The following is a 19,219-nucleotide window of genomic DNA, read 5'->3' as shown; positions in this document are numbered from 1 at the left end:
CCTAACCTGCACATCTTTGGCCTGGTACCACTGGGGTAAATCACCACCATATCTTCCCAAAGCGTGGTGCTCAGAATTGGACACAATAGTCGAGCTGGAGTCTGACCAGTCATGGCCTTAACACAACCCACCCTTGCTTTGTACTGTACCTGGAGCCAGAGAACCCCACCTGCTTGCTTGAGCAACTTCATCATACTACCCTAGCAAAGGTTAGTGTGTGTAAATGGTAGCACCCATCAGCAATGCTCTCCAATGAGATGTTTAATCTCTAGTAATTTGACAAGGAATCTTCACTTTCTGCCAACAATCTGAGCATTAATACCTGCAACACCACAAACTGATTAGCATCTCAATTAAATTGCAAAATCTGTGCTGTGAATGTCTCGAGAAACAACAGGAGTTTTCAGTGAAGACTTTATGATACATATATAAAATAGAACAGTTTTTATAATCGATGGCTTCCTTCCCTAGCAGCCCAGAGCATTATTTTATTCATTATCAAAATGTTGAAAAGGAGAAAAGTGAAGATTGTGATTCAATGCAGGCACTTAGATAAAGTAACGTGGCTTCTAATGGGTGCCAATGAATTACATCGTACAGACACAGGAGGCGGGTGCCGTGCAGCATAATTACAGGTCACAATTAAAGCTGTCTTGTGCATGTGGTGACTTGCTTAAAGAAAACCTGAAAAGTCTATAATCATCTTGTTTCAAGCTTTCAAGTCAGGACTTCAGATTTCGTCAACGCCAGCTCAGGATGCACTTCACAAAACCCACTCCAGCACTGGGGGGGCTTGAGTTAAAGAAGGAAAATGGACTGCATCTCTCTCTCTCGCGCTCTGTCTCTTTCTCTCAGAGGCTTCTTCCTATCTGTCCTTTGCAGTCAGTTTTTCAATCAGTTCTTGAAGTGGAGCCAGTTCCTTTCGATCTATGAGGTTAAACTCCTGAAAAAGGAAAGAGGTATTGTATTGTACATTTATCAATCGTACACCTGTCTTAATGACATTTCACTGAGGTAATGCAGGAAGAAATAGCTCACGTCACAGTGACGACTCTGTGAGCGATGGCTGCTTCTAGAATTGGTGTTGAAGATTTTTAAAAGCAATAGTTTCTTTTCTATCCCTTTTCCCCCCTCCTAATCTTTCTTTCCCTCCATTTCTCTCTCTGGAACTGTTAGTGCAAAGCTAATTTACGCTCTAATCCGCGGTCCTGACGTACGAGCATATGGATTAGGAGCAGGAGTGGGCCACTCGGCTCCTCGGGTCTGCTCCGCAATTCAATGCGGTCATGGCTGATCTAATTGTGACCTCAATTCCATATTCCTGCCTATCCCCCGAAAACCTTTCACCCCCTTATAGTGCGGCAGGAGGCCATTCGGCCAATGGGTCTGCACTGACCCCTTGAAAGAGCACACAACCCAGGTCCACTCAAAAACACATAGCGGGTTGCACATAAATCCATTAAACAATGACCCCGAGTTCTAGGTCCTCCCATGAGAGGTAACGGCCGGGATTCTCCAAAACCCCGGCCAAGTGTTGATGCTGGCATCAAAACCGGCGCGAGCGACGCCGGACTCAATGGGCCCCCAGGCCCAGTCACTCTCCCTTCCTCGGGGGCTCGTACGGAGCCGGAGTGCTGTGCGCTGCTCCGGTGCCAAAAGCCAGGCCTGCACGGCCGGCATGGGTCCGCGCATGTGCGTGAAATGCCATCTCCGCGCCGGCCCCCGGGCAACGTGGTGGAGCCCGACAGGGGCCCGTCGCGGAGGAACATAGGACCCCCCCCCCCGGAATGAGCCGGCCTGCCGATTGGTAGGCCCCGATCGCAGGCCTGGCCACTGTGGAGGACCCCCCCCCCCCGGAGTCGGATCCCCCCCCCCCGCCTCCCCACCAGGACGGCCCCCGCTGCCAGAATGCAGAGGTCCCGTCGGGTAGGACCGCACATAAACCACGTCGGCGGGTCTCGGTGGAACTCGGCCCGTTGAGCGCGGAGAATGGCCGCGGGGGGGGGGTCGCTTTCAACGGCCCCCGACTGGCGCGGCGGCGATCCTGCGAGCGCGATTGCCGCCGATTCTCCGGTCGCTGGAGAATCTGTGGCCCGGCATCGGAGCGGCGGGCGTGACGCGATTCTTGCGCCCCCCCCCCCACCGGTCCTCCGACCCGCCGCGGGATCGGAGAATCCCGGCCAACATCTTCCCCACATTTCTTACTTCGGAAAGCTCACAATCCATTTATTCTGACTGGTTATCAGGTCCCAGATTCCCGATTTTCCTCACCGTGACAGCATCAGCTGCTACTCTCAACAATACACCGTGAAAAAATAAGAACTTATTATTTCTGCATATTTCACATTAATAATAATAATCGCTTATTGTCACAAGTAGGCTTCAATGAAGTTTCTGTGAAAAGCTCCTAGTTGCCACATTCCGGCACCTGTTTGGGGAGGCCGGTACAGGAATTGAACCCGCGCTGCTGGCCTTGTTCTGCATTACAGCTATTTAGCCCACTGTGCTAAACCAGCCCCTGAAGTGCAAGGAAGTAAGTGTAGCTAATGGCAGACACCATGAAAACCATCCGCACAGCAAATTATTGGCCATTAATGTAATGACATTGTTGAAATGTGTCAGATAATTGGATACCGGCGGGGTAGGTAAGGTCCTGCTTCAGAATTGCTGGGTAATGTTGCATCCCTGATCACTTGGCGACAACAAGAGAGACGGTTCCTGTCTCAGGCGCTGGGTTTGAATCCGCGAATCTATGGAAGGAATTTCACAATTCGATGTACCTGAATAAAATAGATGAAGTGTTTGAAGGAAGTATTCAGATGAGCCTCTTCCTGGAGCTGGATCACAGAATCAAAATGTTGATGGTAAACGTGGGCGTACACTCGGGACAGGCGTTTCAGGATGGTTTTCGTCACCGACATGAAATTCTTGGGGAAAGGAACACCTATCAAGAGAGAGAGAGCGGGAGAGCGGAGGTTTGTGAAGACACTACACGGCATAGAACATAGAACATTACAGCGCAGTACAGGCCCTTCGGCCCTCAATGTTGCGCCGACCTGTAAAACCACTCTAAAGCCCATCTACACTATTCCCTTATCGTCCATATGTCTATCCAATGACTATTTGAATGCCCTTAGTGTTGGCGAGTCCACTACTGTTGCAGGCAGGGCATTCCACGCCCTTACCACTCTCTGAGTAAAGAACCTACTGTTAGACGTTTTAGTTGCTGTGATATGAAGAGTCTAAAGCTCTGTTCCTTATTCACAAACACACATTTATTTCATTCCAACAGCCTTTGCACAAATCTCTCACCATACATCACCTGACAGAGGCCACCTGAAGCCCCTTTACATAATCAGTGTCAATTAATGGATACTTGACATAAATGAGACAACTAATTGCAATGTCTCTTAACCCATTACTTAACAGTCTCCCCTTCCTTGGAGAAAAAAAATAATTAGGTGAAAACAAAATTTCAAGAAACTCAAAAACAACACACATGATTTCCACCCCTTTTTTGGGGGACGAGAAAGAGAAAAAAAACAGTCACAGAAACAAGCGCCCTTCATTAACAATATCCAAAAGTTTCTGTGAACTCGCCCCTCTTTTCGTAAAACAGTCTGACAGTTGATAGCTCCTGTCGACCCATTTAATTTTTGTTATTTCCCCTCTGTCCAACATCTGCTTCAAACTTGCGATGTCTATCCGTAATCTCTTTTCATTGACACTTTTGGTAGAGTGCACATTTTCCCACAGGGATTTATTGTCAATGTGACAGTCAATAGGTATATTACCCAAATCCCCTAATCCCAAAATTTCTGTCAATATCATACTCACATAAAAGGCCATATCCACCGCCTCTACAAGGCTTAACGTCTCAGCAGCCAAAGTGCTTTTTACCTCTCCTTATTTTCTTTGTTTCCCACACAAGCGGGCAACATTTACCATTGTTCCCCAAAAGGAAAATTATAAAACCTCCTGCGCTTGAAACCCCATCACATAAATTTGCGTAGGACGCAGCACTATAAACTATGAGTTTCAAGTGCTTAAGGTCACCTAAAACCGGGAATTTCAAAACACACTCCTGCATTTTTAGTTTGGCCAACGCTTTATTTGCTCTTATTATGTCTTCCACTTTGGGATCATTCATTTTTGTGCTCAACTCTAAGACATCAAAACTCACATCCGGTCTAGTCCGTCTACCTAACCAGTTCAGTTGCCCAATTAAACTTTGCAGTTGCTCTTTTTCTATCTTTGAAACCATTGCGTCTTTTTGTGAAACTCGGCCACGACTAATTGCTAATGGGCTGATGCTTTCCAAATAAGATTGCTGACGTAAAGTTGCCCCAAACTTAGTCTGTCCAATATATTTAAATGCACCTGAAGCCTGACTTCCAACCCTGAATTCTTACCTCAAACCAGAGATTACAATAGCTTCAAAATCACTAGTCCCACCCCACAAAAAATCATCGACATGCATCATAAAAATGCCAGAAAGATTTCCTTTATAGTGCCAGTAAAACATTGCAGGATCTGCTTTCAACTGGCAACAGCCTAACTTTAACAAAACTGACCTTACCGAAAAATACCAGACTCTAGATGCATCATTTAATCCATATACACATTTGTTCAACTTCCAGAGTACCCCTTCTGTGTTAGATGCTTCTTTAGGGGGACGGAGAAAAATGTCTCTCTGGAGCTGATGCCCCTGCAAAAAAGCAGCTTTTATATCTATAGATTTGCATTCCCATGCCTTTGTGGCTAATAGAGCCAAGAAGATCTTTAAAATAACCTTTCCTGCTGTAGGTGAATCTACCCTTAAATCCTGATTTTCTTCAAATCCCCTTGCCACAAGCCTGGCTTATAAGTTCCATCCGGAAGAACCTTTTCTGTGCAAATCCATCTGTGGGATAGAGCTCTTTGTTCCCTATCCGGTACTTCCGTGTATACCCCAAATTCACTCCAACTATGCAACTCTTGCTGTTTAGCTTCTTTGATAACTTTTTCATCTAATTTATTTGAAGCCACCAAAATCTCACGTGCATGTGGGCTTCTACTCCTATTAGTATTCGTAGTCTTACTCATGTTCCGAGGTCTTGATAAACTACGTCCCCTCTCTCACCTAGTATCTCTGTAGCCACTTAAAATGGCCAACTCCCGATTCAAAATGGCGAACGGCAAAGGCTGATGGGAAAATCAGCCAACAAGACAAAAACGAGCAGCTGCAGGTTGGCTGTGTATTTACGTCTGGGAAGGCCAGACAATATTGAAACCAGCAACCATCAGCATAACAAAACAACAGCCATCTGCATACTAATGAGCAATCCCCGGGAACAATAAGCAACGTTTAGACACACAAAGCAAAACCAGACTCTTCGGTGCCAGCAGGAGCTTACACAAAAGGAGGTGAACGACCACCTCAAGACCGCCCATCGATCAGGGAACCGCTCCAGCATTGGAGAAAATCGAACCAAGTGATTGGGACAAAGCCCAATCACTTGGAACCAGGTACAGGGTCCGCCCCAAAAGGCGGGAAGCCCCTGGGGACTATAAGAATTGAGCCCCAAGTTCAAATCGCTCTCTTCTTCTCCACCTCTTCGCTCTCTTCATGCTCTTCTTCCTGCCCGGGTCACCCAGCAACAACGAACCAACATTGACCGTGACTGGAGCAGTGAAGATCGAAATCGTAAGTCTTAATTCAACGCTCGCTATGAGATAGGCGCTCCTAGCTACCAATCTGTACCAACTTCGAATCCCGCAGGCTCAGAACCCGAACGAAAGGCCATTTGTTTCCCTGACCTGGTGGGCCAGTTCAAAGTTAAGTATAGGCCTGTTAGTTGTAGAAGTAGCTTAGAGGTAGAATTTGTGCATGAGTAGCGATTACTGTGTATAATAAATGTGCTTTGATTTGAATCTTACTAATCGGCGTATTGGATTATTGATCATTACTCGGACTTGAACCTCGTGTCTGCTCTGTCTAAATTTGATCATCGACATGGATACCACCATTACACGTGAGAACACCACCCACCAGGTACGCGGTACATACTCGTGAGACTCGGCCAATGTTGTCTACCTCATACGCTGCAGGAAAGGATGTCCCGAAGCGTGGTACATTGGCGAGACCATGCAGACGCTGCGACAACGAATGAATGGACATTGCGCAACAAATCACCAGGCAGGAATGTTCCCTTCCAGTCGGGGAACACTTCAGCAGTCAAGGGCATTCAGCCTCTGATCTCCGGGTAAGTGTTCTCCAAGGCGGCCTTCAGGATGCGCGACAACGCAGAATCGCCGAGCAGAAACTTATAGCCAAGTTCTGCACACATGAGTGCGGCCTCAACCGGGACCTGGGATTCATGTCGCATTACATTCATCCCCCACCATCTGGCCTGAGAAATCCTACCAACTGCCCTGGCTTGACACAATTCATACCTCTTTAAACCTGGGGTTACCCCATCTTTGGATCTGTAAAGATTTAATCACGTGCTAATGCTCGCATTGCAAGCATTGTCTGGCATCTTTGAATCTGTCTATATATATGTTTCTGGAGCATACCTCTTCATTCACCTGAGGAAGGAGCAGCGCTCCGAAAGCTAGTGACATCGAAACAAACCTGTTGGACTTTAACCTGGTGTTGTAAAACTTCTTACTGTAAATTTGAAAATACCTCGTGGAGGCATCATAAAGATACCTGGCAACTCGAGAGCAAAGGTAATAAAACAGAGCAATTGAACTAAGGCAAAATCAGCGACATCTCGTTCTGTACTGCTACTGCTTGATCTTTCCCTTCTGTTGTGGGATGTCCTTTCACTAGTTCGCGACCTTTTCCTGCGAACCTGTTCACTATCCGATGTACTATCTGAACTGGCACTGCGTTTTGTGCCCTCCATTTTTGAACTTTGTTTTCCCAATTCATTGTCTTGACTCCTTCCCCTGAATGCTGTACATTCAACCAATGTTTATACTTTCCAGTGGCCTTCCCTGCTCTACTAATAACAATTGAATCCTTCCATTGACTAGACCCTTCAGGCAAGTATGTCACTTTTGTACAAACTTTTGGCAGTTGCCCTTTAAGAAAAATCACCTGTTCTAATTCATCAGAAGTGTTGTGTTCCTCCACAGAAACCCTGTCTATATCAGTTAATTGGTCCTCATAGTTCTGTAACACATGCGTACCAGATGACTCTGGTTCCTCGTCATGTCTGTCTGCTCTGTCTAAATTTGAAAATTTGTAATCTGTACCCATTATCCTTGATGAATGAAGGGGTTCTACAGGCGGTAGCAACCGTTCCTAGACTATCTCGCAGAGCGTTAGAGGAAGGTTGGTCAGCAGCAGCAGCAACCTTGGGGGGTGGGGGGTGGGGGGGGGCGTCCTGGGAGGGGGGGGGGAGGGGGGGAAAGGGGGGACTGCCTGGGAGGGTGGATCAGCAAGAGATAACATGAGGGGTTGGGGAAACTGGCACGTACGGGTGAGGGCCAGTGTACAAAGCTGTGTAAATATATCATTTTGCCATGTATATATCTTGCTCTGCGCGATTTCTCGTTTTTTTTGTTACGAGGCGGGGGGGGGGGTTATTGTTTGTAAGGGAGAAAAATTGTGTTAAAAAACTTTAATAAATATACTTTAAAAAAAAAAAATCCTTGATGAATGTACCCTAACAGTTTGATTACCATGTTGCAAAATAATTGTTTTGCCATCTATGCCTATGATCTTCCTTGGGCCTTTCCATTCATTAGAATTGTCTCTCTTATAGTATACCATGCTTCCTTGCTGAAAAACGGCACCTGATGGCCGTACGTTATGTCTTAAAGCTCTGCGAATTCTTTCAGAGACTTCTGCTTCCAAAAAAGCTTTTCTACTGCTATGTAATGCATTTAAATGTTCAGCAAAACCAGAGCTAATTGTAGTCCCCTCCCAAGCTGGAGGCTGGTCATCCAAAATGGATGGAATTTTAGGATTTCTACCAAACATTAATTGATAGGGACTATAACCCCCAACCATCTGCAATGAATTCTTTGCATGTACTGCCCATGCTAAAGCTGAATTTAGCCTGCAATTTGGTCGATCTGCCAAAATTTTCCGAAGCACGTCATCGATGACAGCATGATTTCTTTCACAGACACCATTACTAAATGGGCTTTCTGCAGCCGTATTCATAACTCTGATATTCATGTTTTCACACATATCCCTAAACTCATCATTAGCAAATTCTCCCCCATTGTCCGTAAGGAATTTTGCCGGTGGACCCATTCCTGTCCTTATCCATTTTTCCACGATTTGATCCAGAATTACTCTCTTTTCTTTACTTCATACAATCGTTGATTGACTAAATCTCATTGCAAAATCTACAAAATAAATATATTATTTGCTTTATCCCAGATCTTAAGGTCCATGGCCACAATGTCGTTAAAATCCCTGGCCAAAGGTAGGGTTACAATCGGTCGTGCTGGTGTCCTTCTGTACTTCCTACAAACTTCACAGCGGTCACTAACCTGTTCTATCAGTTTAGTATAGTCGTCATCCCTTACCCCTGCATCCTTTAATAAATGTTTCAGCCTCCGAGGAGACGGATGTGCAAATTGCCTATGCAGTTTTAATACCACAAGCTTTTTATCAGCTAAAGTCCCATTTTCAACTGCCATTAACACATCCTTAACCACTCTACTTGAAATATTATTTGTCAGTAATGGAATACAATAGTGTCCCGACTGTGTAAATTGTAAGTCCACCGTCTTTCCAAAAACTGTTGCCTTATCCTGTTCCATATCCAGTTTCATGTGTGCTTTCTTCATCAACGGTCTGCTCAGAAGCAAAGGTATCTCACTTGATACAACATCCGTGCTGATGAAATGATTCACTCCGGCAATATTGCAAGGGATCACTACTCTTTTCAGCGTCTTCAGAGTATTATCATCCCCAAACCTGAAACTTGTGGACCTTTCAAATTCCTTAGCCTTGTTACGATTTTCAGCATTCAAAGAGTCCAGGTAACATTTTAACCAGTCAATTCCACACACAGTAGATGTGCAGCCACTGTCCAATACAGCACAGTTGAAGGATTCTGCAACCAACACCCTCATTACCGGCGTAAACCTGCTTGTCAATAGGACAATGCTTTCTTTCTGGTCACTATCTCTTTCCTCTTCTGACTCTTCCGTGTCATGTGTCGCTTCAAACACTCTATCATAACGAGTTGGACAGTTGAAAGCATAATGGTATTGAGAGTCACATCGAAAACATCGATTTATCATGCCCCGTGCATTTCTGGGGTTCATCTTCCTATTGTAGGTTCTAACTGGGTTTCTGTCTTCATAATTTCCTTGTCTCCGTCTCCTTCTATAGTCTTGAGCCCTGTTCGCAGCCATACGCTTTCGCCACCCTGTTAGTAGTGTATCTTCCATATTCTGCCTTATTGCAGGCTGACCTATTTGGGTCATCAGAGCCATCGGAATCAAATGTTTCCCCAGAAACGTTTGTAAAGCTTTGTCAACTGTTTGAATAAGGTATCCTTATCAGTAAACTGAACTCCTGTTAAAACCAGGAGCCTATCCATGGTGCTCACTCTAGCACAGTCAAGTAATTTAAAGGCCAACACAGACTGTGGAAATTCCAGGTTGTGTTTCTGCAGCCTTTTATATAGTCTGCCAAATTCCATTATATAGTCTTCCATGGAGATATCCTCCATTTTCCGGAACTTATCAAAATCCGATCATGCTTCATACGCACTTAACAAGTCATCTTTCTTATAAATCTTATCCATATAATGTAATAAAGTCTCCAGACCTTCTTCTGAGTCTAACTCTTCCAATTCCAGCTCAGAAAGCACTTTGTTTCGGATTTTACTGCCATATGGTAGAGAAAGAGCCAATGCCATACCTTGTTTTCTCTTTCCCAAAGCAGTTACCTTAGTCCACATAACTACTGCACTTCTCCATTGGTCGTACGATTCCCTTTCAGAAAATAAGGGAGGATAGTCATATCCAGCCATCTTTATCCTCGGTTCAGCCATATATCCCTTTTTTTTTTTTCTTTTCTCACTCACTCCTTGGTTTGATCTGGAAAAGTTGTATCTTTCAACCCTTCACATTTACACAGCAACCATCCTCTGTTACCAATTGTTAGACGTTTTAGTTGCTGTGATATGAAGAGTCTAAAGTTCTGTTCCTTTTTCACAAACACACATTTATTTCATTCCAACAGCCTTTGCACAAAACTCTAACCATCCATCACCTGACAGAGGCCACCTGAAGCCCCTTTACATATCAGTGTCAATTAATGGATACTTAACATAAATGAGACAACTAATTGCAATATCTCTTAACCCATTACTTAACATCTACCTCTGACATCTGTCTTATATCTATCTCCCCTCAATTTAAAGCTATGTCCCCTCGTGCTAGACATCACCATCCGAGGAAAAAGGCTCTCACTGTCCACCCTATCCAATACTCTGATCATCTTGTATGCCTCAATTAAGTCACCTCTTCACCTTCTTCTCTCTAACGAAAACAGCCTCAAGTCCCTCAGCCTTTCCTCATAAGATCTTCCCTCCATTCCAGGCAACATTCTGGTAAATCTCCTCTGCACCCTTTCCAATGCTTCCACACCCTTCCTGTTGAGACTGTCCTAAAGGGGGGGGGGGTTTCCATGCCCTCCCCCCTCCCGTCCTCCCCACCAGGGAGTGTTTCTCGGCACGGGAGGCAGCCCCGCCATTGGCCAGGGGCGCGATCATCTGATCCCACCACTGCCAATGAGATTTCCCATTGAATCCACCCCACGCTGCCCGGAAACCCTTGGGCCGGAAGTGGTGTACGCCAGCGTCAACGGGCCCCCTGGCCCAGCAATTTGGTGGTCTTCAGGGGGTCAGCATGATGCCGGAGTGCTGTGCGCTGCTTCGGCGCCGAAAGGCAGCCCTGCACGGTTGGCGTGGGTCCGCGCATGTGCGCGACGGCCATCTCGGCACCTGCGCCGTGCGGCGTGGCGGAGACCTACAGCGGGCCCACGGGGAGACACCCCGATCGTGGGCCCTGTGGAGACACCACCACCCCCCCGCCGGAGTCAGACCACCCCGCCCCCCCCACCAGGACATCAACCGCGGCCGCAGGTCCGAGCTCCCGCCGGGTGGTACCAGGTTGGAACCACGCCGGTGGAACTCAGCGGGAGTTCAGCCGGCCGACCGTGGAGAATCGCCGCGGTGGCGCGGCGACTGTGCGGGCGCGATTGTCGCCGATTCTTCGGTCGCCAGAGAATCGCGTCCTGGCGCGGAACGGCGTGGCGGTAATTTTCCGCGCCCCGGCGATTCTCCGTCCCGCCGTGGGCTCGGACACTCCCGCCCCATGCTGGGAGTTTGCCATCGTCAGGAGCGGACGATCCCGCTGGCTGAAATTGGCCGGACAATTTGCCCCCCCCCCCCCCCCCCCCCCCCAGTAGAAAATGCAGAGGCCAATGTAAATGCAGCAAGCTCTGATTAGCACTGCTGCCTCACGCCGCTGAGGATCCGGTTTTGATTCCGGCCCCGGATCACTGTCCGTGTGGAGTTTGCACATTCTCCCCGTGTCTGCGTGGGTCTGAACCCCACAACCCAAAGATGTGCAGGGTGGGTGGATTGGCCACACTAAATTGACCCTTCATTGGAATTTTTTCTAAAGTTTAAAAAAAAGCTGGAACAAACAGCACTGGGAGAGGCAGATTGCCAGTTCACCTTAGCGGCTGCCTGTAGGATCGTACCTTTTGCAAATTCATGGGTGGCTCCATTTTCTTACGAAACTGAAAGTAAAGCTACGTGAAACATTCTGACATACCTGAACAAGGTGATCGGTTTCTCTACATCTTTCCTTATTTATCTGCGGGAGATACATAATGGGCACGGGAGAAAAATGAGACAATGGCCGAAATATTCCAGCTTTTCCCGCCAGCGGGATTTTCCAGTCCCGCCGACGGTGACCCCCCCACCCCACCACAGCCATCCTCACCCCACTGCAGATTCCCCAGCGCACATGGTGCAAACAACAGGGAAAATCCGTTGACAGCGGCGGGATGGGTACATCCCGCTGTCGACCAATGCCGGGACGCTCTCAGCACCGCGTAACATGACGAAGGTGGGGGTGGGTGGAAGATCCCGCCAAATATGATTGGAATTAGGAAGGAATCAGTGAACTGACACACACTGGAATGTTGGACCAATAAATGGAGTTAGGACAACGCAACATGAAACAGAAAATGCCAACCAGCCACTTGACGGAACAGAACGTGAATGTTACTGAAGAGAGATACAACATGAGGCATGTTCGTCTCTCACTTTTCAGGACAAACACAGGAATACAAAATTTCAAACAGTACCAACAATTTCAACTGCAGGAGAAAAGGGTGCTGATTGGTTCGAAGGAGAAAATGCTGGAAAATCTCAGCAGGTCTGGCAGCATCTGTAGGGAGAGAAAAGAGCTAACGTATCCCAACGTATCAGGGGCTGGTTTAGCACAGGGCTAAAGAGCTGGCTTTTAAAGCAGACCACGACAGGCCAGCAGCATGGTTCAATTCCCGGACCAGCCTCCCCGAACAGGCGCCGGAATGTGGTGACTAGGGGCTTTTCACAGTAACTTCATTTGAAGCCTACTTGTGACAATAAGCGATTTTCATTTCATTTCATTTCATCCATTCCAAAGACTCTTTGTCAAAGCTTATTGTTGATTGGTTGGCAGGTCAATTCGGATTGGTTGAGACGTTTGTCCTGTTGAACGCAAGACAAAAATATTTGGCAACGTGTCTCTCGCTTCAATAGTAAAATGGCAAATACATTGTGAACTTTCTCCGGCTGTGTCTGCCCAGTGGCCGGAGAATCCTGCCCGGGGGCAATGGACCTTCCCACTGTCCGCGTCCCGCCCATGCCAATCTTGTGGCGGGCAGGGCGGAAGAATCCAGCCCTGAATCCTCCAGAATTCACTGCTGGAGATTTATTTTTATCCCCAAGGGCACAGCGGCTAAAACAAAGCTTTCAACTCAGTGGTACGCAACCCTGTGGCCCGGGGGTGGGGGGGGGAGTGGGTGGGGGTCACCTCTGGCCCATCAGGGTTCCGAGTGCGGCTCACAAGACATTTTATTTTATTTGTTTTATAAATTTAGAGTACCCAATTCATTTTTTCCAATTAATGGGCAATTTAGCGTGGCCAATCCACCTACCCTGCACATCTTTGGGTTGTGGGGGCGAAGTCCACGCAAGCACGGGGAGAATGTGCAAACTCCACACGGACAGTGACCCAGGGCCGGGATTCGAACCTGGGACCTCGGCGCCGTGAGGCAGCAGTGCTAACCCATTGCGCCACCGTGCTGCCCTCACAAGACATTTTATTGACCGTTGCCCACGCACAGGGTTACCACATTCCACTGATTTCTATCCGTGTGTTTTCTTTTCCTACCCGGCTTGACTGAAATGACTTGCACATAAAGGGAGGATGAGTGAAGTGAGGTGTGTGCTGATTGCTCACAACACTGACTGTGAGAGCCATGCGCTCCCTCTGTGTCCAAACATAAATATTTATTTTGTAGCACTGCGGCCTCACGACGCCAAGGTCCCAGGTTCAATCCCGGCTCTGGGTCACTGTCCGTGTGGAGTTTGCACATTCTCCCCGTGTCTGCGTGGGTTTCGCCCCCACAACCCAAAGATGTGCAGGGTGGGTGGGTTGGCCACGCTAAATTGCCCCTTAATTGGAGAAAATGAATTGGGTACTCTGAATTTTTTTTTTTTAAATATATTTATTTTGTGTTTACCATTTGAAGTTGATGAGAGTTCTATTAGTATATAAATAATTAAACATTATCTATAACTTGGTATGAATATTTGGCATGTTTTAAATGTATTTAATCTTATGCATGGGGTCACGGTTCGTGACCAAGCCCTGATTTCAATCTTGCACCCACTGAGATGAAGGAGTCACTCATACAGCCCACTCACTAGTCCAGGTTGCCCTTCCCTATCTTAAAGTGTTACCTATCTTGGATGGGAAGAGTGTTTCATCATCCAGCTGGTCCTGTACCCAGGTCATCAGGTAACCAATGTATTTAGGTGCTGAACATTTAATTGGTTTCTTAATGTTTGTTCCATCAGCCCAGTGATATTCATATCTGGAAAATGATGAATAAAAACACAGGCAGGGCCATTAATAAACAAGATAATTAATGGATTTAACTGCATAGCAACGCATCATTCAGCCCAAATGGTCAATGCTAGTGTTTAGACTCCACAACCGCCTCTTCCTGTCCTATTACATCTACGAGACAATTGGACAATTCCTTACTTTTTAAAACTCATTAGGGGCAGCACGGTGGCGCAGTGGTTAGCACTGCTGCCTCACGGCGCTGAGGACCCGGGCTCGATCCCGGCCCACTGTCTGTGTGGAGTTTGCACATTCTCCCCGTGCCTGCGTGGGTTTCGCCCCCACAACCCAAAGATGTGCAGGGTAGGTGGATTGGCCACGCTAAATTGCCCCTTCATTGGGAAAAAAAATAATTGGGTACTCTGAATTTATTAATAAAAACTTTATAAAACTCATTAAGTGTATGTGAATGATTGAGAATTTAATTAACTCAACCTGCCAACATTTTCTTTTAATTTAGAGGACCCAATTATTTTTTTTTCCAAATAGGGGGCAATTTAGCGTGGCCAATCCACCTACCCTGCTCATCTTTGGGTTGTGGGGGTGAAACCCACGCAGACACGGGGAGAATGTGCAAACTCCACACGGACAGTGACCCAGGGCCGGGATTCGAACCTGGGTCCTCAGTCCTAACCACTGCGCCACATGTCGCCCCTTCAACCTGACAACTTGATCGATGGACTTTGATACAAAATGCAGAATGCAGTCAACCTTCCATTTCCGTTCTGTAAGTTAAGGAGACCTGATTTGTGTATTTGTTATCTCTGCATCTATATATCAACGGGGGTCGAGCTGGGGAGAGGGACTGGCTGGATTGCTCTGTGGGGGGCCAGCATGAGATCGATCGGGCGAATGGCCTCCTTCTGTGCCATAAATGACTCAATTTGCTTCAAATCATCAGTAAATGTGGCTCAATAATGAGGAATCTGCTACAAATGGGACTACAGATCCTGGTACATGCTGTGTCTATATCGAGAGCGCTCAGCATTTCTGTGCCCTCGTGTTGCACGCTACGTGACTGTCTCCTTTGGAGTGCGTACATCTGAAGCTGGGGATGTCAACAAGAAGCCAGTGTTCTGAGATGGGGTTAATCCGTCGGGGAGCTACGAGGGGTAGGAGGGGTGTCAGGGGAGCGAGACTAATTGGACAGCTCTTTCAGAGAGACGCCACAGGAGCGATGGGTGGTAACGCTCCGACTGCACTGTTGCCTTCTTTGTTTCTATGATCAGAACATCACTTTCCAAACCTCCAGTCCCAAAATATCCAAACTGGACAAAGTAGCGTATTGAGAAAAGCAATAAGAAGCAGAAATGCCTGAGTTCCGCTGCTCACAGTGAGGAGCCCTCAGGCTGCTGTGATACTAAAAGACATAAAATAGCTTGATTGCAAATGTAACAGCACAAAATGTCTGAAGGCAGCACCCTGCCTTAAAGCCTCTTTTACCATTTAGGGTCGGATCTGTTTTGAACAGATACTGCACCCAGGTTTCAGTTTAGACAAACAAGGGGCATCAGCAGAAGCAGAATATAATATTGTCACAAGACGGTTTCAGAGTGCAACCAGGTAGGAAACGATGTTCCAAATCATAGAATCACTACAGTGCAGAAGGAGGCCCATCGAGGGCACCGACCCTCTGAAAGAGCACCCTAAACTAGTCCCACTCCCCTGTCCTATCCCAGTAACCCCACCTAACCTGCCCATCCCTGGACAATAAGGGGCAATTGATCATGGCCAACCCACCTAACCTGCCCATCTTTGGACTGTGGGAGGAAACCGGAGCACCCGGAGGAAACCCACGCAGACACGGGGAGGATGTGCAATCTCCACACAGGCAGTGGCACAAGGCTGGAATTGAATCCGGCCCCCTGGCACTGTGAGGCAAGAGTGTTAACTCCTGTGCCACCGCGGCCACCCCTGGCCAATGAGATGATTTGGGGGATCCGGAATTGTGAAAAATCCTGTTTCATACACTTTTTGATCTCGGAGCCCCCTGAAGTAAGTGATTTCACTGCACTCTGTTGTGAGTTACACAGCTCCAACCATTTACATTTCTAAAGCACTTTTAAGTATCAAAGTCAACCAAGGTGCTTCACAAGAGTGATTACCAAACACAATTTGACACCGAGGCCCATGAGGAGACATTGGGATGGATTTTCCTGCCCATTTTTTTCCTTTATTCTTTCATGGAATGTGGACATTGTCATGATATTCAAACACACACATCATGATAGACACACCAACAGACAAATCAGAACACACAACACCACAACCAATGACAGAAAGATATAAAAGCACAGACACGACCCCCGGTGGTCAGTATTAGCTGCAGAGGAGGACCAGGACAGATCTACTACACGACACACTCAGGGAGACAGCACGTGCAGAGTATCCAGAACGAACTGTATTATAAGAGTTAAAATAAAATAGAGTTGTACCACATACAACTGTGTTGGCTCATCTGTGCACCAGAGCACCCAACACCACATGGTACAGGAGTGGATCGATACCTGCCGGCATACCTCAGTGTACAGAGACAACCAGCAGTGCCCAGGCAAAATGATAGAGCTCCCGGTTCCGCAGCCGCTCCAGTGCTACGGCGATCTCCGCGAAAACTGGCGGCGATTCCGGCAATGGTTCGAATTGTTCCTGGTGGCAGCTGAACTCCAAGACCTGGATGATAGCGAAAAAATTGAATTTCTCCTCACCATCGCCGGTGCAAGGGCAAGAGAAATATTCACAAGGTTCAGGTTCTTCAGGAGGCAGCAAAGGTACGATTACCAGGCAGTCCTGGACAAATTCTCCAAGTACTGTGAAGAAAACGCAATCCAATCGGCAAGTAAAGGTAAGAAAAGCTGCAGTACTCACCTCGTGGCTGGGATCCCGGAGCCCGAATTCCCAGAGGCCGAAATCCCGGGCCTGAGAAAAGGCTGGGTCGAGGTCGGCGGCCATCTTGCTAAAGGTATAACGCTAGCACAGTTGCGCGAGCAGTGCGCAGAACTGGAAGTTTCGTTTGCGCATGCGCGAGATGCTGCGCATGCGCAGTCAAGAAAACGGCCATCGGTAAAGGAACAGCGATCTGAGCATGCGCAGTCGCTTCCTACGTGCTACATACCGAGTGTCAGGATGTCAGAGGCCCCAGACTGCACCAATTTAAAGGGGAAATGTCCCAAATGCAATTTAAAAGGGAAACGTCCCAAATCAAAAAAAAAAAATCTGTAAAACAACCTTCCCTCACCTGGAATGACAGCACAGTGCCGCAAATTGACCCAGGAGATGAATTTGACCTCCGAAGAACCCTCCGACAAGCAGTTACCTATGCACAAGCCGATGATTCCGACCTCGAATACTTCGATGACGATCTTTACAGTGTTTCCGGACCTCGCGAGCCCAATGATAGCTCCGTGGTCCTATACGACTATGACTCGGACGAACCTTTCGTGTTGCACATTGGCGGCCCCCACATTGAATCCGACGCAGATGCGGATTCATTTTTCGGATTTGAGGATCTTCAATCCAGCAGATATGACGTTCCAACTTATCAGTACCGGATGATGCTGCAGCCTGACATTAACAGACAGGGAGCGGTGCAAGCACACGGAGAGCGCCCTGCTGCCACACAGAGCGTGGTCCACGTCCCGCTCAACGTTCCCGACTCTATGAAAGAAGACATGCAAGACTCCAGAGTGCAGTCCTCGCATGAACCAGAAGTGACTCCAGTGTCACAAGCTTCCACAGCAAGCTCGTGGACAGACTCCACAATTGCAGAAATGCAAGACTCCAGAGCGCAGTCCTTGCACGGACAAGAAGTGACTCCAGTGTCACAAGCCTCCACAGAGAGCTCGTGGACAGCCTCCACGATAGAAGCAACGCAAGACTCCAGAGCGCAGTCCTTGCACGAACAAGAAGTGACTCCAGTGTCACAAGCCTCCACAGAGAGCTCGTGGACAGCCTCCACGATAGAAGCAACGCAAGACTCCAATGTGCAGTCCTTGCAGGAACAAGACCATGAGGGTCTAGCAACCTCTCCTGACCAACCAGCGGCAGACGATGCAAGTTTGCCATGCTCACGTGAACAGCAAGAAGGCTATAACAGCCTACCATGCTCCACTACACAGCAGCATGACCATGACGGTCTCTCATGCTACAATGAAGGGCACAGCGCTGAAGACTGTTCAAGCCCAACTGAAGACAAGCCAAAGGAATCGCCTCGTCCAAGCCCGAAGAAAAAAGGTTTATGCGCTGACCTTCAGGATCATTATAGCCGAACAGAGATTAATAATGCTGCACGGCCACAGAAGGATGCTGAGGATTTGCTAACGAAATTAATTGAATGTTTAACTTGCAAGGAGCAGACTGAGAATTGCCAGTGTTTTAGTACGGATCGAAAAAATGGACAAGACATTGATCCTCAGGTAATGGAAATAACACAACCTGAATCATATCTACAGCAGGGACAAATGTCTCCCTTCAACACAACGCCGCAAAATCCCAACTTCGGAGACCAGCAGTTAGTCAGTAATGACTCTTCTAACCTTGAGGGGAACATTAATTGCATTGAACCTATACACACTCCACTGATTATTGAGCAGAACATTGGAGCAAGAATCCTGAGGACACCGACATCGAGTAGCCAGATAACGAATTTAAAACCCACAGCAGTTTCAAGTGAACCAAGTGTGCTTTCCACTAATGGTGAAGATGCAGATAAGGTCGACCCGATTATCCATTGTACCACACTAACCCCAGTGATTAAGCAGTTATGAATGGGGAGTATAATGTGGGCAATTGAGAACAGTAAAAGAGAGACTGTGACCATGCCAGTCCCAGCAAAATCAGACCCAGAGACCATGAAGGCATGTACATTAGACAAAGATACATATGAGGTACCTGAGAAGAAAAGTGAAACGGAATGTTCTTTGGAAAATAGTACAATGTCGATAGAAACATTGGATCCTATATTCGAGACCATACATATGGGAGAATTTGGGGGTAATAAACAAGGTTCTGCAATGTCTGGGGGAAGATTTAAAATTCCAAAGAAGAAAAGCCCAAATGAAGGACAACG

The 19,219-nt window shown here is 47.3% G+C and overlaps 1 protein-coding gene across 1 annotated transcript in view; it reads right to left on the bottom strand.

Moving 5' to 3' along the window:
- Nucleotides 1-243: 243 nt before the first annotated feature.
- Nucleotides 244-19,219, bottom strand: part of LOC140408277 (MOB kinase activator 1B-like) — a 49,698-nt gene continuing 30,722 nt past the window's right edge. Inside the window, 3 exon segments of the mRNA XM_072495254.1 lie at nucleotides 244-943; nucleotides 2,781-2,944; nucleotides 13,989-14,122. Of these exon segments, the coding sequence (XP_072351355.1) occupies nucleotides 866-943; nucleotides 2,781-2,944; nucleotides 13,989-14,122 (376 nt within the window). The 3' untranslated portion in view covers nucleotides 244-865.

This window comes from Scyliorhinus torazame, chromosome 3 (assembly GCF_047496885.1).
Source record: "Scyliorhinus torazame isolate Kashiwa2021f chromosome 3, sScyTor2.1, whole genome shotgun sequence".
Lineage (NCBI taxonomy): Eukaryota > Metazoa > Chordata > Chondrichthyes > Carcharhiniformes > Scyliorhinidae > Scyliorhinus > Scyliorhinus torazame.
This window is presented reverse-complemented; position numbering and strand designations above follow the sequence as displayed.